We start from the raw sequence: 25,765 nt of genomic DNA, 5'->3' as shown, positions 1-25,765 counted from the left end.
CCCGTACCGGCCCGGCCGGCTCCACCGCCCTTTTGGCCCCTCCGCTATAGGGAAAGCCTTGGTTCTGGAGCTCCTTTGTAGGGTCTGGAGGGAGGTGGAGGCCTGGGCCCTGCCCCGCACCGCGCCCTCTGTCACATGCACGGGGATTTTGGAGGGTGCCTTTGTGGACTGGATGGCGAGTGGGGATCTCTTACCGGACGGCTGTATTCCAGGTGAGGAAATAGCCTGGGTAGTGTAGCTACCTGACGTGTATCGAACGCCGAGATGGAAAGGCACCACTAGGCTAGATGTGTGAGTTTGTTGGCTTCAAACATCCATCCAAATAGTTCTTCCTGCTGGTTACACGAGTAACGCAGCTGAGAGAAGGTTTGACAGTGTACTTGGACTGCATGGAGTCATAGAATCATTTAGGTTGGAAAAGGGCTCTGAGATCATCTGGTCCAACATGTAGGCAGAGTCTAAAGGTTAATAATGTGTGTTTAGGACTTAGATGCGTTCTGGGGAAAAAGAAAGATTTTGTGCGCCCACCAGTACTGTGACAAAAAAGGAGTAAGTGTGAGGAGTGACAAAGGTGGTCTTAATAGACACCAATAAAAAAAATGCAGGATGCTAGTTGTACTCAGCTGTGTCACACAATAACCATGTCATGTTCAGGTCAGTCTTTGTGGTTGAGGGCTGGAGTCTCTAGCCACGTAGCTAGAATAGCTGGCAGGTATTTAGCTGGTTCCTTTGGCCCTAGATTTTTCCCTAGAACAAGGTAACTGATCTCTGTGCAAAAGCCTGGTGAAATCAGGAGTTCTCCATGTCTTGTTCTGAAAGAAAGCTTTTCCAATTTTGGAGCTGGTAGGTAGGTGATCAACACAAGTCCCCATGGTAGAGCTACAACTTTTTTTTTTTTTCCTGCCCTGTTCATAATAGCAGTCTTCTCTCCAGGTATGGCAATGAGCTAAGAGAACCAAGAAGTAAGGGCGACCCCTCTCAAACCCTCCCTTCCTCTCCCAATGTATGCTTTACCTGTCTGCAGTGTAAGACCAAGACATTTTACTTGGTCAGTTGTAATTTACTCCTACAGAAAAGATGGGGCCTCTCAGGAGTGAGCAAGGAGTCAGAAGTTCATTGCAGAAGCTGAATGTGGAAATGTTATGAGTCACCCTTCGCTACCATTTCCAGTTCAAGCAGTGCAGTGCAAGGTTATGTACAAGAGTCATGCAGTGTTGAATCTACACTCACATTCACACAAGCCAAAAACAAGCCCTGTCTGGCCTTCACTGCATCCTGAGTCCTGTTGACTGCTAATATGCAGCACATTTGAAGATCTCCCAAGGCAAAATAGTAAATGCTAAAATCACATAATCTATAAAATGCTAAACAGAAAAAGCAGCAGAAAAAAAAGACTCACTCAGCTCAAAACATTAGTAAAAATAAGCCACAGAAGTCCCCCCCAGAAATCTCTTATTGTGACACTTTATGAGATGAAAGATTGCAATATAACTCATCTATGGCCACATCAGCTGTGACTTCATTTACATTTCTGTGTCCTGCAGGGAAGCCCTGCCTCTATTCACAGAAGTACTGGTATCAAATGGGATCAGTGCTAATTGTCCCAGTGATGTTGAGGACTGGATTTTACCCTAAATGGCAAAAAGAAGATTTGACATCTGGGAAAAAAAAAGAAAAAGAAAAAAAGAAAAGGATAAAGAGAGCACTGAATGTCCATATTTCTGGCTCAGTGTTTGGGTACAAGCTGCAATAGAGATGCCCTTCTACCAGGAGGAGTATCTAGCAAGGGAATATGGTTTGTTTTAATGACAAATGACTGTTATGCAGCAGCCCACTTTAAGCATAAGCACTTATACTTCAGATGCAGCACTTACACTGTTCAGATGCAGCACTTACACTGTTCAGATGCAGCAGTTTGTGGGTGTCTTTACTCCATTCAGCATTCTCACTTGTTCTGAGTGAGACAGGGAGTCTCATTATCATTTATGCAGTGTGAGCCATAATTTGGATTGATGTGACTGCTATTTAATGCAAAGCATTCATTTCCCCTTGTACAATAAAAGCACTTTACTTCATTTTGTTCATCAAAGTATTGTGCAATTAATTCAGCCCTGCTTATTATATCCTGGGCTTGCATGTCATGGACTCAGGGGACTTAGAAATGTCTTAATGATCTCATGGATATGAAAACAATGAGAGCTATGATAGACATTATGCATTTGCACGTCTCTCACACCTACCTGATCTGGGGGTTAGTTGTTTTTTATCTTTTCTTCGCTTTGCTTGTACCTTGTAAATTGCCTCTCCGTGTAACCTGCTGCCTCTGTTCCCTTCCCTAGGCTTGATAACTCAAAGCAATGTAAACATGGTGACAAAGATAAGCAGCAAGTTAAAGAAGACCTGCAGGGAGAAGCAGACATCCCCAGGAGACTGGAAACAGGATACGGAGATTTTCCTAACTAGAAGACTGATTTAGGTGAGTTCAGCTCACTGCACCTAATATCCAGCAATTAGGTGCTTTATGCCAATTGTATTGGTAGTATTTCTTGTGTAGACCAAGTGAAAACCTAATACACAGCTGACTCCCTTCCTGGCAGCGTAAAAGTGAGGCAAATAAGGCAGAAATGCTTTCCTTTGCATCTTCAGGACACTGTGCCTTTGGTGTGCAGGGTGACAGCAGTTCTGTGGGGAGGTATGGGCATTAACACAATTCCTCCTGCTGTACTTATCTGGCCGATGGAGATAGAGACAAGCTCACCGCTGATAGTTCTGCCTTCTTGTCACTCACTAGGGGTCTAGTCTGAAGGTGACTAATGACTGCAGCCACAGCCACCGTGGTGTCTTTGAGTTGTGCCCTGCCCGCAGAGCCAAGAGCACTGAAAACATGAGCTCTGCACAGATGTATGTAGTATCAACAGAGCCTTTCTGAATAAGGAGTGAGTAAGGACATACAGAAGTTGTCCCAGCTCTGCAAATTTAGATCCCAGTGGGAAATCAGCAAGCAGAAACATCATTTGGATCAGAGGGGACACTGAAGACATTTTGTTACGCTGGGAGGAACTTCACTGTAAAACAGTCTATGGCAACGTTTTGTAGGGAGTGGGGAGGATTACACTAATGTGGTGTCTTGAAAGAGAGAATTAAAAAGTCCCTTCTAATCTCAGCAAGGAACTGCTACTCCTCTGTTTTTCTAAAATCTAACTAGAGATCTAATTGAGGGACTACTCTTTTTAACTGGCCCTCTAAAAAATGAGTTGACATATCAGAAATGAGTTTATGGGGTACTTGTGGTACTGTTGTACTCAGAATGTTCAAAGAAAAAAACAGCCCTCGTTCTTTCTGATAAAAAATGTGCAAGCAATGTTTTCTATGGGCTTTATGTAGTAGAGTCTGACTGGCATAGCTGTGAACAATTTAGTATAGCATGGGTTTGAAATTGAAGCACTTTCACACGCTGTGGATTGACAACACGGTAATTACTGGGGGAGGGGGGAGAGAGAGGGTTTCAATAAAACACCCCCAAGCTAAAATGAATGCAGACTATTACAGACCTGAGACAGACTGATTCCCAAGTGTTTTAATTTGTGCTTCCCTTCCTCGTCTCCCTTGCAGTTATCATTTTGGCAACTGCCAGCAACATCCCTGAGATTCAACAGCATTCACAGAGCAGGCAGCTGCTGAGGTGATTATGTCAAATCAGCACGCTGTCCTCTCTTTTCCATGTCTAATGATTCTCACCCTTGGAGAAGTGGTTTAAAATGATGTATACCCCTCGGACTCATTGTGAGGCTGCTAACAGCAGTAGCTATAGAGCAGGAGTTTGGGTGTGACTGTCACTCACCTTACTTGCATGCATGTACTGCAGTTAACTTTCAAAAATATTCCACAAAGCCCTGCTATGGCTGTTTTGGGCATGATCCAAAGTCCTTTCAAGACAATAGTAAAATCTTCTAAGAGAATTAAGTTCTCTGGGGGCAGTAGAGAAGCTGAGTTTGTGTGAAATCTTAATTTGAGTTTCTCAAATGATCTGTTGAGAAGAACGTATAAAACAAGACTTGCTTGACATTTGTCTCCCTCTCTTATTCAGAACTAATGCCCCCAAAGGCAGAATTGTCACTGACTGCATTGCAACTGGTAGATACTGGGAAGGAAGGGGAAAGTTGCTAAATGTAACCTAGTGATAATATCACTGCAACTGCTGTCAGGCCCCTGAAACAGCACAGAGCAGCACTAAAAAGCTTTCTGGTGCTCAGAAGTGGGTTGGACTTGCTGTTTTACAAATGTTGCCCTAGGGTTTTATGTCATGAGCTTGTCTCGCATTTTACATCTTGGCATGTTATTTACTCAACAGCTTTCCTTTGCACTGCAGTTGTGAAGTCAGTAATTTATCTGGCAGATTTATAAATCAGGTTGTCTGATTCTTTTCGCCCTGCTGTGGCAGTGCAGCGTGCACACACACCACTGCTGCTTACCCTTTCTGCTTCACCTCTGCAACATCACATTTTGATTCAGAAAGAATGAGTCTTGGTCATGAGCTCTCTTTCTGAAACTCCAATGCGAGCAATCAATCCAATAATCCTGTGACTCGATTCATTATAATTAACTCCATTTTCACTGTCCTTAGACATTTAACTAATCCCACCAATTAAGAATCAGCTGTCCTTTATGTTCAGTTAATAGCAGACCTGAAGCAGAAGAAGCAAGAGGTCCCCTGTTGACATCTAAAAGCTCTGGCTCAAAATTCACCCTTGCTTGTATTGCACATGATTTGCAACATAGTCTCGTTCAAAACACTGCCCAGGATCCTACAAGGATTCTTGAAATATGTGGGGCAATGAATACCTGCTTCACCGAGGATAAAGATCCCTGCAAAATTTCCAGCTTTGCTTTTATTTGCACTCGTCCGTCACAGACCTCAGCTCTTATATTGGAAAGCACTGTGGTATTAAAACCTGGCTTTGATAAAGACTGTGCGTGTGGTTCTCATCGGTGTCACACAGACTGGGGTTTGAGAGCTCTGCAATTGACTGTGATCAATTAGGGCCTTTTTCCCTTTATGCTTTCACTGACAATAGCACTGGCAGTACCACCCACTATTCTGCATCTGGGCTGAGGGAGGGGTTGCATTTCTCTCTCTGGGTTAACAAATTGCATCCTTGCTGTCACGGCACAGAGCTGGAGCCAAACTACCTTTATTTGCTCCTATTTTTGGGTTGAGATTGTAAGTAAAAATCTAAACAGCTATGGCCAGATGAGCGTCAGGTTTTGCCTAAACCCTCCTTTACAAATTCCTCTGTTGGTGCATCTCCTAGCAGTGCAGGTGGATGTGGGTCAGAACTACTACTGTATTCACAGCATATCTCTGTAGTCATGACTGGGCACTCATATTAGAGGCGTAAACCATTGTGCTAGCAGCATCCGAGTGAATACACAACGCGGAGTGACACTACAACAGAAAGAGAGTGCAAAATGGAGGTTTGCCTCCCCTAATGGAACACAGGGGGATTTAAGGAAGCAGCATAAAGAGGATTCTGACCAAAGCACCAGGATTAATATTTCTACTCCTACACAAAGTGCTGTAAACATCCAGGTTATGGAATTTAACATTTAAAAGGCTTCACAGCTGTCTCCCACCAGAAGCCAGGGTGCTGGGGATGACAACAGTAGAAAAGAACATCTTTATCGATTAACACTATTCCCATATAACACAGGCAGCCCGTGTTGCCTTGATATGTCAATGAAGTCAGTAGTTACTTAGTAAATTTAGAGAAGTTTTAAATATCTGGATAGCTACCAGGCAGAAATAGACTGTTAGCTGCAATTTGAGTGAGGATACTGGGCAGCCTAAATACCCACTTTGGGTAGAGAATTTTTTCTACCAAGTGACACAATTGCTCTGTTTGATTACCTGAAGGTATCAGTGTTACCTGCAGGCCAACTCTCCTGTAGGCCCTTCCAGCTCCTGCCCCATCCTTAGGTGCAGTTAAAGAAGCAGAAGAGTTTCACAAAGAATATCTATCATAGCTTTATTTACATATCATGGAAACACACATGCAACATGTCACAGGATTTACTACAACGGAACAGCCTGTTCCTATCTCCTGTTACCAAAAACTTTATTTTTGGCTCACTAGGAAAACTATCACTTCCCCAGAAAGCTCCTAAAAATAATCATTAAAAATAACAGACTTGGCAGGATAACTAATGAGTGAGAGCTGCAGGCTGGGATGTCACGTCCTTGCAGAAACCAGGTTGTTCTGCGGGAGCAGGAGAGGCAGGAAGGGATGGGAGCGGATAGTCCCAAAAAAGACAGGTAGGAAGTGGTAGTGTGTAACTGCTAGGGAATATCTGCCTGTAGCAGTGAACAAAGGAGAGAGCAAGAGCAACGTCAGAGGGTCCCCTCTCACCCAGGCAGTCAGCTTCCTGCTGATCCATCTTCATCTCCCGTTTTTGTTTCCACCTGGAGGCTACAAGCTTCCTATCCTCTAAGAACCTCTGATCCTTAAGGAGCATCTACGTTTCTTCTCAAACAACAGCTGAAAGGTAAGGCTTAAGCTTTACCTCTCCCCCTTGACCTGAAGGATCTTTCATATCTTGACTCTGTTGAGAGGAGGAGATGAAACTGCAGAGCGTTTCCCTGCCAGGGCCATCAGACTGGCAGGCAGGACCATCTCCAGCCAACTGGGAGAGGGGGACCCAGGTCAAGGGAAGGGGGGGGGGAATACAGTCCTGGTATGGAAAAGGCTGAGACCACTCTATTTATGATTAACACCAGCCTCAGTCTTGTTGGAGCCTGTCCTGCAGCTTCGGTCATTTGCTTGACTTTCTCTCTAATCCCCGCTGCTAGGTATAAGCGGTTTGACCCCAGCTACCGACCGTCCAGGCAGGAGGTAGAGTCCCACCCTCCTAAACATTAATGAATGATCCCTGCTCTCCGTTGGCCGACTCGGGCTCCACACAGCGCCCTTTCCTCCGGGTCACTCTTCGGTTCCGGTGGAATTTGGCGTAACAGCGTAGCCCTGTAGAAAAACCAAACATGGTGAGCAGGAGGGACTGACGCTCCTTACGGCAGTAATATCAAACAGTTAGCTCCCAGCTTCAGTTTGTGACAAAACTTCCTGCAGCGGGCACAGTCCCAGGCCTGGGAAGCCTGGGTTGTGTCAAATGAGGTGGCAGAGGAATGGCTCACATGGGCAGGGCAGATTAATTCCTTGGCCCTGCTATTTATCCTGCTTGGCTCACTGCTCTGGTTTGGGATTCATTGGCTCTGGCAGAAGGTTTCACTGGCTTTTTGAAATACCAATGAATTATCCCAATTGTTTCCAGTGATTTTATGGAAGCCCTGCTTGGTTTCCCTCTATTACTTCCCATTACTGTCTAAGTGATCTCTCCATTGGGAAATTACCATAGACTTAATGTGCAGCAGCAGTGGCTGGGGAGCTCCCCTCGCTATTTATTTCTCTGAAGCTTCGGGAGAGGAGGGAAGAGACTGAAGCTCTGGGAGGTCTGATCCAAAGCTCACTGCTCATCTCCATCAATTTCTCTATTTCGGATGCTAGAAGTGCTGGGTCTGAAGGAAGCTATGTGAGATATCTTTGATGAATACTTGGGTGGGGATTTATTTGTTAAAACCCCAAACCAAACATCAGTACATAGAGTTTCCCATGGCAGTGGAAGGCAATGGGAGCCTCTGGTCAGGCTAACTCATTGGTTTCTGGTACTGATATATCTTGTGGTTCCTATTGTCTGTTACAACAGAATGCATACATAGGTGGGCCAGACAGGGGACAGCCTACGTGCAAGTGACTTCCATGAAAGCCTTGGTTTTCAGTTGTCCTGGATCTGATCATTACAGTTCTTGCCAAGAACTGACTTACCATCCCAGAAACTGCAACTCTCTTTACTTCCAGAGCAGACAGCAACAGTGCCGGCACCTCCAGAGAGGGGAAAGCTGGTGATTTATAGCTTCTGTAATAAGCCAGCCCATAAACTGTCCTCGAGTACTTGTACACAGGAGACCCATCCGATGTCACAGGTCACTGAGCAGCCTTTTGGAGTGCGTGCCCTGGGCTATGTTGAGATCAGGCTACCTTGAAGTTGGGTTTCTGCCCCTCATTACCAATCCCTCCAGGTCAGTTAGGCTTCCCAGAAAGAAGAGCACAGGAGATCAGAGCTCTGGCTCTTATCTAAGCATCTTGGCTGTCTTATCTGGACCTTCTGTCTCTGGGGATCTTTTTAGTGCTACAGAAGATTCACATTTGTCATCAACTAACAACTAACTTAAAAATAAAGCAGGGCTGGAGGCAGCACTCATTAGACTTGCAGAAACACTTTCCTAGGCTAATCTATCAGAATATCCTCTCTGATGAGGACCTTCAAGTGTTGCATGACACGCCCAAAATGAAGACTATCATTTAACATTACAACTCCAGGAAATCAGTTGGTTTAACTGGATTAAAAAGTAGGTGAATGACCTGGTCAAAGTCACTAGGTACTTAAGACAGGTCACAAAACTTGGCAGCCAGTGTTCTGGCAGACAAGACCCCGTGCCTGGAGCTGATCCTGAATATGTTCAGACTAGAAGAGTGCTTTCCAACACCTTCATAATGTAACTGTCTATTAAGGGCTGCTGTGGATTCTCCAGAAACAGTTTTAAGAAACAGAAATCCACATCCTGCCCATACCTACTAAATTACTACAGTTTCAGTTGAAATTAAGCCAGAAATGCCATAGTAAGCATAAACTCATGTGAAACAAGGATAGTAATACAGTTTCATAGTCTGAGAGACTTCAAAGCCCCATACAACGGCTTCTTCTGTTAGATAGGTTTGTAGATATCAGGATTCTTTTTTTCCAAGAGAGAAAACAAGATATCCTAGATGACTCATTGGTCATGTTGTGAGTCAGTGGCAGGGAAAGACTAAGAACAGCAGAGCTGGCTCCTATATTTGCCTAGAAACCGCTATTCCCAGACAACTTGGCCAACTACTAAGCCAGCTGGAAGCGGGGCAGCAAGAAGCTGAACTCACCTTCTGTGCACATGCAGTCATCATAGCATTTGTTGTTAAGGCCTCGATTGTGTGGTTTGCAGCGGTGCTCACGCAAGTCACAGCATGAGCCTGCAAGACAGGAGCAAAGGTCAGCATAGCTGGTTTACCCCCCTGTGGAACTATGGCATCCAAGACAGCTCTGTCTTACAGACATCCTCTGTTCCCGCAACGTGCCCAGAGAGCCTTTGCCCCCTGGGCATACCACTTCCTGACAGTATTAAAAATCAGGTTACTTATATTAGAACCTGGGCTGGATTTCAAACAATTTTGTGTTTGGAGAAACAACTATCATGCTGATCCTCACCTGGGAGGCAGTCAAGGTGATGGTCACACGGCTCTCCTTCTGATGACACGGTTTCATTTCCACTGTTGGGGCTCTTACTGCGGCGTTTCTCTACGGAGAAGAATCGATGCCGGTAGAAAATTTCACACTAGTGTTTTTATTTTGGAGGCTACATCATTCCAGGGTGAAAACAGCCTTAAACTTCAGCAATCTGAACCCTAAGCCTTTACAGTTTAGTCTTCTTCCTGCTTCTCAACCCTCCATCTAATCATTTTTCCTTTGCCCTCAAACTGTCTATCCAAAATGATAAGCATGCTGAAACAAGACACAAAATACAATCAGCATTATGATTTTTTGCTCTTTTCCCACCACTGTGATCTCATATCCTTCAGCAATTCACCTTCTGTGAACACTAACCATAGGCAAAGACTTACAGAATGACTTCTGGGAAAGAGGATGGGGAGCTCAGCAATGTAAGTTTAGCACCTTTCTTTTTAGCTGATGGCCACATTTCTGGTTTGAGGTCCTCATAGTCTGTCCAGTCAAAGAGTGCCATATCTAAGGTGGGCATCACATCCCCATCTTGCCTGAGCCGGGCCTGCAAACCACAAGAAACCAAGGAGACAATGGATTACACTTCTGTAGTGACACGGAAGCATTTGCAAATTTTCCTTGTGCTTTCATACCTTAATGAGGTTTCATAATTCCCCAGCCCTCACCCCCATCTCGTCCACTGGGGATTCTTAGCATCTCATTTTCAGAATAAAGGAGCGTTCTCTTGTTCCAGCTGAAACCAAGAGGGAAGCTTCCACTGCTTACATGTGAGGAAGAAAGGCCAGCAAGGAGCATTAAAACATGCTGCCTCTCCTGCCAAGTGCTACTACTGCCTTTCCACTCCTTGAACCTGAATGAAAATGGCTAGCTAAGGGAGAGATAGGGCCTGGAAGAGAAGTGACTAAAGGAACTGTTTATGGAGTGCTTAGATGTCTCCAAGACAGAGAGCTGCCTCTGAGGGATGGCTTTGGTGTTAGGCAAGCACTTACCTCTAACTAAAAAAGAAGAAACTGGCCCTTAGCTGCAGGAGATTTCTGTCTGCATCAGAGGTACAGTGCAGTTACCCGTTGTCTCTTTACCTGTGACCGTGGTGATGTGGCTGGAAGAACAGGAGGCTCTTCTGTGGAAACAACTAGCTCCAGTGCAGTGAAGAGAAGCGTGGTGGGAGTCAGACTTGTAGCTTCCTCTGCCTGGAGGTTTTGAAACTGTTCTTCAAAGCTTTCAGGCTTCTTGTACAAGGAGCTTGGCCCAGCATCAGGAGTCTTCCCTGCAGAGGACAACAGGTACAGTAGCATTAGTGTGCTCCCCTCTCTCCTCTCTGTGTGCCATGGAAAAATTTGAGTCAAAGGAATCCAAACTTCATCCAGGCACTGCCTAGTTTTCTACCAACCTGAGCTGCTGTTGAGACCAGTGTAAAGCAGAGTCATGTGCTATTAAAGTGAAAGATCAGGCCTAGAGTAGATGCACCTTGATTCTTACACACTGAAATCAGACATATCTTCAAGAAAGTGCAGTTATGTATATTTCTTACTTAAGAATCAATGGATTTCTTCCTAAGAAAAATGAGAATCTTCAAGATTTCTTGAAGCTATAAGCATAGCAAGCTAATTATTTTAAGAACAATCCCTGTTGTCTGGTCCCGGGAATACAAAATGCACCTGTTTAACCATTTTTAAACTAATAGTTTAAGCTTCTGCGAATTCCTGTAAACACATTCTTACTTCATTTTAAGAGTGGGTTATTTCTATCTAGCTCAAGTCGGAACCTACCTAACTTGAAATAGGAATAACTTTACAGCTTGATCCATGCTTTTGCAAAGTATTAATTTTAATATAGACCTTAAGTTATACCTAAATATGCAACTTAAGATATGAGGCCTATTTTGTAGTCTGCAAATACTGCTTCAAACCAGCTTTGTTGCATGCTCTTATATATTGCTTAATGGGAGTTGTTTAGTCAGTCCCCTGAGAAAACAATAGAGCTCTTCTTACTGATGCAGGGAGGGGTGATAGCTGGAAGGCAGGGACACTGACACCCAACTTGTCAAATGGTGTGGACTGACACAGATTGCCTGGCTTTAATAGAACTAAAGATTTACCACACTGAGCACACCATACCGCAGAGACACACACCCACAACTTGACCTGTGAAGGAAAGCAGTCCGGGTCAAAAACTTATAGCAACATTTTCAGCCATATTTTAACTTAATTACTGCAATTTCACATGTGCAAAAGCTATATTTTTCATAGTTCAGCATAAGCACAGAAGAATACAAGCTGTGATGAAAAGAAATTGATCTTCAAGCTAAGTGTTTTTTTGTTGTTGTTCTAATTATTTCTAGTTCTGGTCATGTTTCGAAGTCAATGGAGAGACTGAGCATGGCTTGGAGATGTTTCTTCATAAATTGAACCACTTGCTTAAAAGCCAACAAAACAAAGCAGGCCACCCCAAACCGACCCCCCCAGTCCTAGGAGCTTTCAGAGCTCTCCCCTGTAAGGCAAACCAGGTCATTTTCAGAAAATTGCAGCCAGCAGTAAAAACCTCCAGTTCTGGACTTCCCTCTTTTCTTGTGCCTCTTTTGTTTGGCCAATTTCTCCCCCGAGCAGGCACACACCCCACACCCTCTGCACACCCATGTGGCTCTACCACAGCTGCAGCTTCTTGCCCTCACACAATTGAGGCTCATTTCAAGCGACCCAACAACCTCAGCTTCCCTGGGAGCTCAAATACCTCTGTGGTGTTTCAGCCTGTCCCTGCGGCTGTGTCGCCGGTGTTCTCTGTTCTGCTTCTTCCCTCTCTCAGACCCAGGGGACTGGTTCTCCCTCTCGGGATGTGGGAACTCAAAACCCAGGAACACGTCCTTGTCCTGTTTCAGGGCTGCTGGCTGTCCTGCCGCCGGTTCTTCCATGGCTGAAGCTCCGCTACCCGTCCTGAGGGCCTCCTCCCCCGCCGGCTGCCCTCTAGGAGGCATGGCGTGGGCCCTCTCTTTCTTGGCCAAGCCATGTTTGTGGTGGTGCCCACTTCTGGGCTGCTGCAGCCACATCTCCTGGTTTTGAAGATGGTTGTTGTTCTCTGGAACATTTTTGAGCTTCGTGCCAGGGTCCAGGGAGACTGCAACACTGATGTCAGAAAGAACCAGCACACACAGGAAAAGAAACGCGGAGAAGAAGGTGGAAGAAGTTGCCATAATCCTGGGTGCTCTGCCTCACCTGTAATTAAAACAAACAACAACAAAATGCATTAAGCAACCAGCTTCAAGGAACTGTGAAGGCAACCAAGAATCGAACCTAGGACAACTTAGATGACAACACTTAAGGTGTCCAGAGCTGGCAGAGAGCTTTTCCCTCCTCCATATCTCCTCTCCCAGCCCTGTTTACAGCAGCTGAGACACACGTGCAAGGCCTGCAGGGCTGAGAGGTCCCAGTTTCATGTGCAAATGAGGGCCATCAATCAGCAGGACATTTCCCTTTGATTGCTGACTAGCTCCCCTACCCTCCCATTCACAGCCTGCCATCTGAGGGGCTGGCTCCTGCAGGCCTCAGCCCCCGAGCTGCCTGCACAGCACCAGCTGTCAGGCTGGGCCAGTTCGATGCCAGGTTGGCATCCTGGGGCTGGCTGGCACCAGGTCTCCCCCCTCGGCCCCCCCACAGCTGGTTTCCTTGCAATGAAGATGTCAAGATGAACAGAACCGGAGACAGATGGTGGCCTCGCAGGACCAGCAACAGCCCTGAGCAGCCTGAGACAGAGAGGCATGATGCACACACATACTGCTGCAGGCTGCCTGAAAACGGTCAAGGGAAGAAAAAAAACTGCAAATTTTGTGCTGATATCTCAGTGGAGCAGAAAAACAAATCTGCTGTCAGCAGAGCAGGGGATGCTGGTCAAGGGGAAGGAAGGCAGACTGAATTTTCTCTAGCTTGTCCTACTTCCCTCCCTGACCCTGCACAAGTCTCTTCACCTCAGCCCACCAGGTGAGGCTCTCACTGGGAGGGTAACTCAAGTCCAAAGAGCACTGAGACCAAGTCCCTCAGCACAGTGGCTACGGAGTATTCTCATTCATTCTGCTTCAGTGGAATATCTTCAAGGGTCTTTCTTCATCCCTGTGTTTGTGTTATGAGACATGGCTTTGGGATATTGCACAAGTTAGAAACTTCTCTAATTAGGTCATTCTTCCCTGCGCTTTCCCGCAAATAACTCAGCATTTTTAGTGAGCCTTTCACTTTCAGGTAGCTTTCTTGGACTGTCCCGCCCAACCCGGGCAGCACAAAGGCATGCTTAGAGCCAGAGCTCCCCGTGACACTCAGAAAAGCAGTCCTGTGCTTACTCTGAGAAATAATGTCACAAAGCTCTTCACAGCCCCAGCTCCTCACTCAATCCCCTCCTCTGACCTTTCCTTTTCTTTGACCAGCCGTTGTCACTTGTGTCACCTGTGAAGGGGAATATCCTTCGAAGCCCATCTCAGTGCCTTTTTGTAGGGCTGACAGGAATCACCCTAAGAACGACCTCAGTCCTTCCTTTCTTCTTTTCTTTCAACCCATGAGGTGCATGTGAAGTGTTTTCAGTCAGTGGAACCTCTGCCATCATTGCAACCCCAGCTTCATGGAACATCTGGAGGGTTTAGAGATGTTTCCATCCTCTTAACCAAAAAGCCTGCTCACTCATTCACCAGCAGATCCTGCCTTTACAAGACGCATCTCTGCTACTGCTTAGAGACTGGGAGCAAAATTTCAGTCCAGACCTCCCTGGAAAGAGAGAGGCAGCACGGGCATTTTCTTTAATGCAGAGCCTGAAAAGCAGATCTGTCCACTGGCCACAAAAGACAACAAACTGCTAGTTGAGGGCTGATTTGGGAGGTACTGAGTAGCTCATTTCCTGAAGGCATAACACTAAAAAATGACATTTTATTGGCAGCTACCTGAGACAAAGGAAAACCAGACTGACAGCTAAATCTATTAGCAGAGCACTTGAAGTTCCTGCTTCAAAACCAGTGTAACAAATAGCAGCCAAGCAAAACCCAAGCTCTGCGTCCACAGTCTTTTTTTTTTTTTCCTCCTAGAATTTTCTCTGTAAGAACCAGAGCGAACCAGCTGGATCGAGGCATCACACAGAACAACTCAGAGAGCTGGAAACAGCATCTTACCTTTCCATCTATAGGCAAAATGCCAACAAGAGAGAACAAGCGCAAAGGAAATGCGAGGCAGGTGCCTCCAATCTCAGGCACACAGACACGGGCCCTTTGATGAGGAACCTGACAGACACATTAGCAACAGATCCTAGTTTCCGGCAGGAGCCAGAGAGCAGCTAGATGCTGCAGGGCAGTTAAACAGAAGGTCTGCTTCAAAGTGCAGGGGGCATTCGTTTAAGCTGCTCAGCTGGCTTGGTGGCATGACACAGCAGGAAAGTGCAGCTAGAGCACATGGGTTGCCTCAGCTCTGCGCTGGCTCAGAGGGCAGGCTAACATGATGCATGACTGTCGCTGGGAATCTTGCATTAATAATGCACATAAATGACTAATAACGCATTAATAATGCACCCGGACTGCACTTTTGTCAGGGGAGCTCTGAGCTGTTTGCCCAAACAAAATGGACCTGTTCTGGTACCTTGTATTAATGCAGCTAGAGGTACAGAAGTCCCAGCCTTCTCTTAAACAGGTGTTTCTATGCTGCGATCCATCTGTAACTGCAGAAACCTCTTCCTACCTCCTCAGGTTTTCTTGCCCTAAAAAGGCTGTAAAATTCACACTTCCACAAGATCGCTAGATGACAAAACAACATCCCTGGTTCCTCTCCTCAGTGCTCAGGTTCCCCGGTGTCTAAGTACCAAAGCAAACTCCACCCTGTCCCCTCTGAGGAGTGCAGTCTACAAAGGAAGTCAGTGCTAGCCCAGGACTTGCAGATAGAGAAGACAGCAACGTTCTCACTGTGCTGATGCACCTTTTCTGTAAAAGATAAAATTCTGCCCTGAGCGAGGCATATGTCAGGAGGAAAGATGTCTGGCCTTGTAAGGAGACGCCTTTCCCAAATTGCTCTAAACCAAACACACACGTTTTATCAAATCCAAAAATCATCCTCTTCTTAGGGATAGGGTATTAATAAAGGAAATAGCCAAAGTACTAACCTGCTCCTGCAGCTCTCCACAACACCAGACCTGCACCCTCTTTACTTAACCCAGCACTTTGCACTTCCTTTATATGCCCTCAGGATTACGAACCACCTGCTTCTTGAGGTAGCAAATCTGCCTACTAGCAAGAAAATGTGTAAAGCAAAGATAAGGGCTTACAGCTACCTGGGGTGCAGGCTCAGGGCTGATGAATGAGTTGCAGTGCTGTCTCTCAGCCAATACTTCTGATCTATTTTGGGTTAGTAGTGGATAGTCACAACCCTGTAAGGGAAATTAAGTTTTTTTTTTGCATCTCGGGTAATTTTCCCCGTGGGCAGTTTCCTTCTGTGGACTCGCTGATATAATTACTATTACTCTGCTCTCTGCTTGTAATCCTGCAAGGCAGCCAGGGACTGAATGGGTACCCAGTAACTTGGCCATGTTTTCTCCCTGTAAATACAGCTTTGTCACCTTGGTGTGGAAGCAGGCTCTGCTGCTGTATTTGTTTTTTTATTTGACAAAGTGCTAACATCAGATCATCGTTTATAAATCTGACTTAAAACATGGTACCTGACAGTCCTGACTTTAACTTTTCACATACGTCCTTCGTGTCACATCGAAGATGAACAAAACACTTGCACACAGAATTAGACAATATGGAGATCCTTTATCACCACAGATGATGCAGTTTCTATGCTCAGGAGCTGAACCCAAGCACGTACTCTGGGCCAGATTTCTCTTTGGCTCTGATAAACTCAGACTTTGGCAGGAGTGCCTAAAGATTTCCTGGACTGCAGATAACCCCAAGCTGCAGCAATAGACAAAGTGTATGTGCATCTACATGGGTGTTGAGTGTATGTGCATGTGTGGCACAGATGACAGACAATAAACCCAGCTTCGTGTGCCAGGCTCTCTGTAAATAAGAAGCCATAGGGTGATGGATGGGCTTGGGAAGGCCTGGAGCAGAATGGAAGGGGTAGGCTCTATGGTAGCTGACATGCAGAGAGCTGGCTGGAGCCAGGAAGATGGCATTGTGCAGATAAATGAGATTTCACTTCCCTGCTGGGTCTCTTTCCATCTGTTTTTCTGTTTCTGGAGGCAAATGCTGAGAAGCTTCATACATAATCTGCCAAAAGACCCTCCCATTTCCAAGGGACACCCCCCCACACACACACACTTTTCTAGGGTCTCCAAAAGCAGACAGGAAATTTTATATGCACCCTTCTCTTTTCTTCCGCCAGGTAAAGATATCACTTTCTTTATCTCCAGCATTTCTTGCACACTCACTTTATAAAGGATATTTTTTTCCTGCTGGCTCAGACATATTTGGGATGATGGAGTGGCAAAGTCCCCAGATCACAGATTGCCAGTCCTTTTGGGTCCCTCTTCAGAGCTGTCCTCCTCCTTTCTTAGGTTGCTTGTATCCATTGTCACCTTTCCTCCCCACCCTGCTTTTCATCCTTATCTGATTCCAGTTTCCTTGTCCCTCATTTGGTGTGAGAGACTTTCTTTCTGCAGATATTTAGGCTCGGCTACTTGAATCCCACCATCACCCTTTGAAACGTTTTCCTTTTGCTTGGTTTCTCTCACTTTCTGCCATCACTGAACAGCGCCCTGCTGTAGAAAGGGCTAAATTCAGGTTTATTCCATGCAGTAACGGCACAGGAGACAGGACACAGATTCGAGCTTGCAGGGGTTTAAGCAGTAGCTGTAGTTACCCCTGTGCCTCCACAAAACATCTCCCCAAGGCAGCCCGCATCCAGTGGCTCATTCCCCATTAGTTGAAGGGCTGGAACTGGGACTCTCTTTTTGCTGCCACATTGGCCCAGGCGATCCTGTCCTCTCACCGCTCAGCTCTGGCTGACAGACCGTGCTCTGCCCTCCTGACCCCCGAGGACCGAAGTGGCTCACTCACCCAGCACAGCCCAGGAAACGCCCTCTCCTGCGGCCCAGACCTGTGAGGAAGCTGGCAGCTTTACACCAGCCAGTAAGTCACCCTAAGCTCTAGCACCCTAGCTCTGATGATCGCTGGACACCTTGCAAATCCAACTCACTGCATGCCTCTCACCTTGAGCCGCAGCTGTGCCACCCTTTCTCCTGTGCCTGCCCTGGCCCGCACGGAGCGCTTCCCTGCTCGCAGCTCAATGCTCAAACAGGGAGGGCGCAGCCTCCAGGGACAGAGCAGCCCAGCAAGCCACTGTTTTGAAGTGGAAGAGAGGCACATGAATGAATATGCAGTACCCTCTGCTCTGCTTCCCTCTGGGACTTCACAGAGTGGCTGACACAGCCATCACAGGCAACCTGCTATCAGCCAGAGGCTCCTCTACCCAATAATGAGATTAAAATAGCAATGAGTCTGAGATTAGCATCCAAGATATAGTCGCTTGCTGTCAGGACGGCAGAGAAGACTCTCCAGTTTAATGCACAATGCCTGGTGACAAATGAGACACAGTCAATAGCAAAGGTCACTGCTCACCCGGCTGGAAAGCACCCGCCGGTGTGACGGGGAGGAGAGGGGCAGGTTTGGCCCAGTCCTCACCGTGGGGAGCAGTGGACGTGCCCCCAAGTGGCAGAGCAGTTAGGCTGTGCTTTCAACATTGTTCCTTGTGTGTCATTCTCACTTTGAACCAGAACGTGTAGGATTAATGCCTCCTTCTGCAAGGGAGAGGAGATGGAAATACAAAACCATTTCCATTAAATCCTCCGGTTGACGGAAGACTTCAGGTGTGAATTGGATAAATGTCACTTAAATCCTACATGATGAATTACCGGCTGTAATAAGCCATTAACTGACGCCAAACTGATTTAATTCAGAAACGAGGTCTCACTTTTATCAACAGAGGAAGAGCGGAGAATAAACCCGTGGGTACGCCGGGGCTCCGCACGCGGCTCTGCAGACACAATGACAGAGGGAAAAGCTTCCCTCGCCCCTCGGCCACTTTCCTCAGCTCCGAGCCGGGACGTACCCCCGGGGTGCGCGGGGGGCTCAGCACCCACCTGGGCGAACAGCGGTGCCTCTGGTGCCAGGGAAGGGGCCAGCCGTGTCCCGGCCGTGTCCCAGCCGTGTCCCAGCCGTGTCCCAGCCGTGTCCCGGCCGTGTCCCGGCCGTGTCGGGAGGGAGGCGCACGGCGCTGCGCATCCTGCGCCCCGAGGGCGAGCGGGGCGACGGGACCGGGAGCACCGGGAGGCTGCTGCCCGGCACGGCGACAATAGGCACGGCCGAAGGGACCGAAGGGACCTCGCACCTCGGGAGGGCGCCCGGCTCTCCCCCAGCCCCCCGGCTCCCAGCTCCGCGCGATGCCGCCGCCACCCGAGGCACCGCGGGCATCCCGGCGGCGGGGATGGGGGTCCCCGGCCCCCCGGCCTTTGTCTCCTCCGGGGTGCACGGAAAGTGGGGAAGTGCCGCCCTCCCCTCGCCCCCCGTCCCTGCGAAAGCAACGGGGAAAAAAAGCTCGGGGGAGCATGCAGCCCGCTGCCTACCTGTCCGCAATTCCTGGCGTGCGCCGAGCCCGGCAGGCAGGGCAGGGCCGGCAGGGGCTGTGCGTGCAGCGGGAGGGGAGGGGAGCGGGTCTGCGGGGGGGCAGGGGGTGTGCAAACCGGCAGGAGGAGGAGAAGGAGGAGGAGGAGGAGACGACGGAGATGGGGGGGAGGCAGTGGGGGAATGCGCGGAGGAACCGGGGACGCCGGGAGCCCCGGGGGAGCGGGGTGCAGGGGAGGGGTGCGCGGTGCGGGGGCCACGGTGCGAGGCAGGCGGAGGGGCGCGGGGGCTGCCGGCGGCAGCGGGGCACACAAAGGACGGAGACAAAGGCGGGGAAGCCCCGGCCGGGCCCCGCTCACCTGCCCGCCGCCGGGAGGGGGGGTCCCGGCCCGGCTGCCCCGCTCCCCGCATGGGGACCCCGGCGTTAGGGCAGCGGGGGGCGGGCGGCAGGCGGGCCCCGCTCCCTGCAGCCCCGCGGCGGCGGCGGAGGCAGCCGCGGGACGCGGGGACCCCCCGGGAGCGCCCCCCCCCCCCCGGGGCTGGCACCGGGACCGGCAGCGGGAGCGGCCCCGTGCCCCTCCTCCCCGGTTTCCCGCCACCAGGGGGCGCGCCACCTGCCCGCCGCATGACGTCAGAGGCGCGCGCCGCCGCGCGGCCGGCAGCGCTGGGCACCGGGCGGGGGCGGGCGGCGGGAACCGGGCAGCGGCGGGGCCCGGCCCGGGGCGAGAGGGCACCGGGCGCCCCTCGGCCGGGCACGGCACGGAGCGGCACGGCACGGAGCGGCACGGGGCTGACCGGCACCGCGCCCCCCTCCGCCGGGCACGGTACGGCACGGGGCTGGCGGGCACCGGCGGTTCCTCGGCGGGGAACGGGCGGGTGGGAGCCCGGTGGGAGCCCGGCGGGGGATCGGGAGGCTCGGGAGCCCTGCGGCGGCACCTCGCACCGTGGGCTGGGGGAGGCAGGAATAAAGGCAGGCGTGAAGGCTGCGCTCGGAAAGGGCGAGACCGAGGCACCCCCGGTAGCCGTGCGTGCCCTGGGGCTTTGTCCTCCGCGGGGCCGGCCGGTACAGAGCCGGGAGGAGGAGGAGGAGGAGGAGGAGAGGAAGGCTCCCTTGGGCTTCTCCTTTCTCTCCTCTGAAGCCATGAAAGGGGCAGGGCGCGGTGCCGGCTGACTCGGGAGGCCTGTGCTCATTTCCCTGGGCTGGTGCAGGAGCCTGCGTAAAGGACATCGCTGTCAAGATGACAGATCGCCAATTACACGATGTTCCTGCCTCCTGTGCTGCGCTTTTCTTTCCCAAATCTCTTCTCTAAGGGATTGCTGGCTCCCCAAAAGCATCGCAAAGGACGTGCAGGCAGCCTGGTGCCTGCTCCTTGCTTGCTGTAGCCATCTCTGAGTGCTCTGCGTTACACTGGGGAGGTGGGACTGCTTTTCCTGGGAAGTGACCCCATGAAGAAAGGAAATACATTGAAAGGAATAGGTGCAAGTCTGTTAAGTGCAGCGTTGCTCCGATCGGTTACTGATTAGAGTAGGTTAGAGTTTGCATGCATGGAGAATGAATAAAATAATGAAACGCGCTAAAATTTGTGATAGGAAATTACATACGTTATAGCCTAAAATGTGTAAGGTACTGACTGCAGTATATAACAAACTGTTGGAAAGTTGAGCCCCAACATCTGCTGATTGATTGTTGGTACAGGATATTCTGTTTGGCTGCTGATGTGCTGCCCTTGTCACAAATTCCTGCAGGACAAATTCCAAATTAACTTAATTATATGGCTGTGCAGGGTTTGTATTCCTTGGGATTTGAGAGAGGCTCTGGAGCTGTTGTTAGTGGATAGCAGATGGGTACCTGGGTTGGGTAGATGGAGGGTGCAGATCCTGGCCTGAACGAGGAATATTTTGTGGTGGCGTGAGAATAAACCCATAAAACTGGAACCTTGTGCTATAATAGGATACAGAGCCTAGAAAAGGGGTATGTTCTAATATGTTACTAGAACATTTATGTGGCTTTTAAATAATAAGTAGTGTTTCTTGTGCTCCTAAGAAGTGGTTGTCTAAACTTGCCAAAGTCTTAGGAATTTTAAATCCTCCATTCTTAACTGTGTCAAAAAGGGAGAGAGACAGCGAAGAGCTGTGAACAGGGCAGATTTTTGAAGTAAAACACGATTAAAAAGCAAGATCAGAAATAAAGCTATGCATAACTATTAATTTGAGCTGTAAACCAGAACACAACAAAGATGCTGTCTTCATTTTTTTTGCGCTATGGGTGACTTTTGACTACATGTTGCTGGTCGTAAAGGCTGCTCAAATCTTTCACAGCGGGCCTTTGGATTTGTCAGAGCAGTGTTTCTGTGCTTGTTTCTGAGCTTAGAGGGCAGTTTGTTGGCCTGAGCTCAGTGGCACCAGGGAATCGGATGGCTCCATGAGCTGACTGTAGTAAGCCTGGAGGAGCCAGGGGATAAATGCTCTTTCTATGCTGCCTTTCAGGTTCTGGGCAAGATGACCACACTGACACGACAGGACCTTAATTTTGGGCAAGGTAATGTGTTATGCTGCAAGCTGGTGTGCTTACAGGATTTCTTTTTGGCATGTGAGCTTATGGGATTGGTGTTGGAAGATTGTTCTAGCCCTAAATTTCCTCCAGCTTGGTAGGAGATGAAATTCATGCAGGGAAAAATATCTTTAACAATTTCTTGTGAATTAAAATAACAAAATTTCCTATTGCTCTGCAACCTTCAGCATTACTTTTGTTTTTCAGTTGTTGCAGACGTTCTTTCAGAATTTCTAGAAGTGGCCGTTCACCTTATCTTGTATGTCAGAGAAGTTTACCCTATTGGCATTTTTCAGAAGAGGAAAAAATACAATGTACCTGTCCAGGTAGGAGGTTTTCCTGGAAGACGACAGCCATGCAGATAAGCAAAATACCAGTAGTCAGTTAATGCTCACCAAACTAAATCACTTCTAAAGTTTGTTTTAACAGATAACAGTAGAATGTTTCCCCCGCTATGTGCAGTGACGTAATGTGAAAGCTTGCTTCCTAGGAAATAGAGATGGTTCAGTTTTAAGTGGTATGCTGCAGTATACGGTGCATGCTACATAGGAGCTTCTAAGCTAGCAAGAGTAGTGGGAGTAATATAACTGTGGGGGTTCAGTGATCTGCCTCAGCTCATTAACCCTTCCATGAAAGAATTAGTGGCTTGAATTGGCAAGTTAGTTGTGAAAAATTCCATTTCAAGCGTGACTGGAATCATCACGCTCTTATGTTTAAGTCTTCCTGTTTAGCATTGGCCTGGCTCACATCAGAACACAGCGCTGACTCTTCATTCTGTTTGCTACAGATGTCCTGCCACCCGGAGCTGAATCAGTACATCCAAGACACGTTGCACTGTGTAAAGCCACTGCTTGAGAAGGTGAGATCATAGCAAGGACCTGGGCTGGCCCAATGTACTGCAAGGGGGTTGGATACAAAATAAGAAAACAAATACTGCCTTCATTGCGAAGCTTTTATTACATATTTACCATATACAATATGCTAGCTTATAAAGAAACTAAGAAAAATAACATCCATAACCTTTCCTTGTAGTTAAGGCGCTGTCTTGCTGCTGAATATTGGCATTTAGTTGCATCTAATACATAAACATGAGGCTTCATTTCTATATTTTCAGTTGCATCATCCTACGCATTAACTTAAATGTATCTGAAAGCAGAATGTTAGGTTTAAGCACCCATCTGGCAGAAGAATAGTTTGAATGCTGGGCAGCAAGCCGGAAAGCGAAGGTAGGTTTGAACTCTAGGTTCTGTGCGAGAAAAATATGACCATAGCAAACATTTCAGAATGTAAAATGCTGGCAGGGTTTGCATTCTCTGCTCTTTACAGACATCATACTACATTTAGAGACTGGAAATAGGACAGTTTTACATTCATCTCATTGCATCACTCAGCAATGGACACTGTGCACTTCCTCCTTGGTTCCAAAGCACTATTTAGTGAATTTCATCTCCCTATGACTTTGAGATAAGCTATCAGTTTAACATCTATAGACAAATAGCTTTGCAAAAATATTTTTTCTAATAAGCTAGTGTCATCTGACAGTGCTCAAGGTTTGGATAACGGCTAGTGCTGCTCCACAGCAGGTGAACATACTACCACTTTATCAGAAGTAGATAAAGGGGGGCAGAAGAAAGCTTAAGTGCTTTTTCTAACCATATTTATTCTTGCAGAATGATGTGGAGAAAGTTGTAGTTGTAATCCTGGATAAAGAGCACCACCCAGTGGAGAGATTTGTCTTTGAGATCACCCAGCCACCTCTCCTTTCCATTAGGTAAGGTTTCCATTAGTGCTTGCTCATGACATTCAACCCCTGCACCTGTAGAGGTGTTCTGGAAGCAGTTACAGGCCTCAGTACTTTGCTGTATGGCAGTAACAGTTGCTGTCTCCTCAACAGTTCGGAGTCCTTGCTGTCCCACGTGGAGCAATTACTGCGTGCCTTCATCCTGAAGATCAGCGTGTGCGATGCCGTGCTTGACAACAATCCCCCAGGTAGGCAGGTCCACAGAGCCTGAGAGCATGGATTTGATCAACTTGAGATGATTATAGATTAGTGTCCAAGCTGCTGTTGGTTTTCCCCTGCTCTGGAGCCTGCCGTTTTTCTTGCAGGTTGCACCTTCACAGTTCTGGTTCACACACGGGAGGCTGCCACGCGGAACATGGAGAAGATCCAGGTGATAAAAGTGAGTGATATCACTGGCTGCCTGTGTGCGAGCAAACAGCAGAGCAAAGAATGGAAATTGAAGAATTTTGGTATCACTAAGGTTAAGGGGTGCTAGATTGCTAATTTTGTGATGCACTTCACAACTTTGTTTTGAATGCACTAAAGAGTTTTCAGGGGTGAAGTGACATTTACCATGCACCAGCTGCAGTTCAGGTAATAGCTGCTTTGATGCCTGATTTAGACTGTAACACTATTTACTGCATAATGCCAGCTCAGTCACTTAAAGTACTCTAATGTACAACAAATATTTGAAGTAACAAAAAAAACTCATCCCACATCCACCATGTGTAGATGGCCAGTTACTAGCAATAACTAGCAAGGAAAGCTAACGTTAAAATTGTGGTTTTCGGGTGCACAAATATATTTATCTTGCAGGAAAAGATTGTGTAGATCACATCTTAAAGCAAGATATATTTTTTTGTGCGTATCCTTGCTTAGGAAACAGGGAAACTTTTTTTTTCCACCAGAGGCAAGTTATTTTATGTCTTAAGGCACAATATATAAAGCATGTGAAATATATATCTTTTTTTCCAAATTCTGCTCTATAGTGCTTAGTAACTGGAACTGGTGTTATAGCAGGACAGCCTTTGAATTTGCAAGGTAAGACAGAAATCAATGCCCTGAACGTTTTGGAGTTGCAATTAAATGCTGATGTAATAAATATATGAAGTGCAAGCTCAATATAGATAAGTATAATGGGTTAATAGTGTAGTTTTAGGCTCTAACTGAAAATGATAATATTCTGGGTCTTGGGGCCAAGCATAATAGCAAAAACTTTTAAAGCGTATGAAGAATTTTTGAGTTACCTTCAGCATTACCATTTGTTTCTTCCCTCAGTCACTGGAGCTCTCACTTACTTCTTGTCCTGCCCCTAGGATTTCCCATGGATCCTCGCTGATGAACAAGATGTGCACATGCATGACCCCCGGCTTATTCCACTGAAAACTATGACATCTGATATCTTGAAGGTGAGCAGAGCATTCTGGCCCAAGAGGTGGCTGAAACTGGATGTAATCAGAAAACTCTTCATATTGAAATAGGGAACCTGGGAGAAGGTACAAACTCTTTAGCCTGTTGCAGACTTCTCTCCATTCACCTACCTATCAAACAGAACTGACGCTTGTTTCTCTCCTCCAGATGCAGCTGTATGTCGAAGAACGAGCCCACAAAGGCACCTGATTCCATTCCTGCAAGCCTCGTCCAATCTTCCAGTGGAGCAAGATCTCTCACAAACCATACCTTGATAACCCAGTCTCTTCAGCTGGCCTTCTGGATGAATGTAGAGCAGCTGCTGCCTCTTTATTTCAAGTGCTCTTACCACTGTATATAGAACTGACTTGGAATGTGGAGCCAGAGCCTGTTCCCATGTACGCTCGTGTGTGAGAGTGAGTATAGGTTTCATTACAGTGAATCCCTGGGCGCAGGATACAGCTGACTGCAGTGTGCAGTCAGTGCTTTGTACAAATCCAGTTCTTGCCTTAAATAGGGCATCTCCATTGCACATTAGTAGTGATATACAGGGATCTGTTGTATACTCCACTAGAGCAATGGTCTTATACCAAGGGTGAGTGAGGCCTTATGTAGCATTTGTCCACTGTGACTGTCCCAAGTAGTCTTCAATAAATATCAAGTTTTACCCCAGCTGAAATAGGCTGCGTTCTGTCCATACCAACCGTCCCTCTAGCGAGAAAGTACTTTAATTTTGTATGGAGGTTTGTATTCCATATGGAGCTTCCACCACTTTTCCATACCTTCTCTAGGACATGGCTGGAATCTATCCATTCCTATGAAAGGCTGTACAACCACGGAGAACCTTCACATATGAGTGGCATTAGTAGCATGTTGGAATGTCTCTCTCCAGCAAGGACACTTATCAGATGTCCTGCTTTTATAACAGACAGCAGAAAAGGGGGAAAAAAATACTGCTATCCTACTCTTATCAAAGGGGATGGAAGAGGGCCTTGGTATTGTCTCTGCTTATACAGGGGTGGAAGGGATGGTTCATAGCATTTGAGTTGAGTTTGTTGGG

At 47.6% G+C, this 25,765-nt stretch overlaps 2 protein-coding genes across 5 annotated transcripts; one reads left to right on the top strand and one right to left on the bottom strand.

Moving 5' to 3' along the window:
• Positions 1–3: 3 nt before the first annotated feature.
• MAD2L2 (mitotic arrest deficient 2 like 2) lies at positions 4–25,384 on the top strand. Of its 4 annotated transcripts, none has more exons than XM_035557669.2 (10): positions 4–212; positions 2,340–2,476; positions 21,452–21,503; positions 21,723–21,841; positions 22,303–22,374; positions 23,186–23,286; positions 23,410–23,504; positions 23,622–23,695; positions 24,612–24,704; positions 24,874–25,384. In XM_035557669.2, the coding sequence occupies exons 3-10, from the start codon at positions 21,464–21,466 to the stop codon at positions 24,913–24,915; spliced, it is 636 nt and encodes a 211-aa protein (XP_035413562.1). In that variant the 5' UTR covers positions 4–212; positions 2,340–2,476; positions 21,452–21,463; the 3' UTR covers positions 24,916–25,384. The 4 variants fall into 4 exon arrangements, with proteins under 4 accessions (XP_035413562.1, XP_050570880.1, XP_050570881.1 ...); XM_050714924.1 differs by lacking the exons at positions 4–212; positions 2,340–2,476 and adding exons at positions 6,188–6,543; positions 17,316–17,473; XM_050714923.1 differs by lacking the exons at positions 4–212; positions 2,340–2,476 and adding an exon at positions 6,036–6,543.
• On the bottom strand, positions 6,013–19,077 carry DRAXIN (dorsal inhibitory axon guidance protein). The gene is made up of 7 exons (XM_035557666.2): positions 18,967–19,077; positions 12,118–12,596; positions 10,467–10,654; positions 9,820–9,931; positions 9,355–9,444; positions 9,030–9,119; positions 6,013–7,019 (listed from the first exon to the last, which is right to left on the bottom strand). The coding sequence occupies exons 2-7, from the start codon at positions 12,572–12,574 to the stop codon at positions 6,907–6,909; spliced, it is 1,050 nt and encodes a 349-aa protein (XP_035413559.1). The 5' UTR covers positions 12,575–12,596; positions 18,967–19,077; the 3' UTR covers positions 6,013–6,906.
• Positions 25,385–25,765: the final 381 nt, after the last annotated feature.

Source organism: Cygnus atratus, chromosome 21 (assembly GCF_013377495.2).
Source record: "Cygnus atratus isolate AKBS03 ecotype Queensland, Australia chromosome 21, CAtr_DNAZoo_HiC_assembly, whole genome shotgun sequence".
Classification (NCBI taxonomy): Eukaryota; Metazoa; Chordata; class Aves; order Anseriformes; family Anatidae; genus Cygnus; species Cygnus atratus.
The sequence above is the reverse complement of the archived record's forward strand: the minus strand, read 5'-3'. Positions and strand labels throughout refer to the sequence as shown.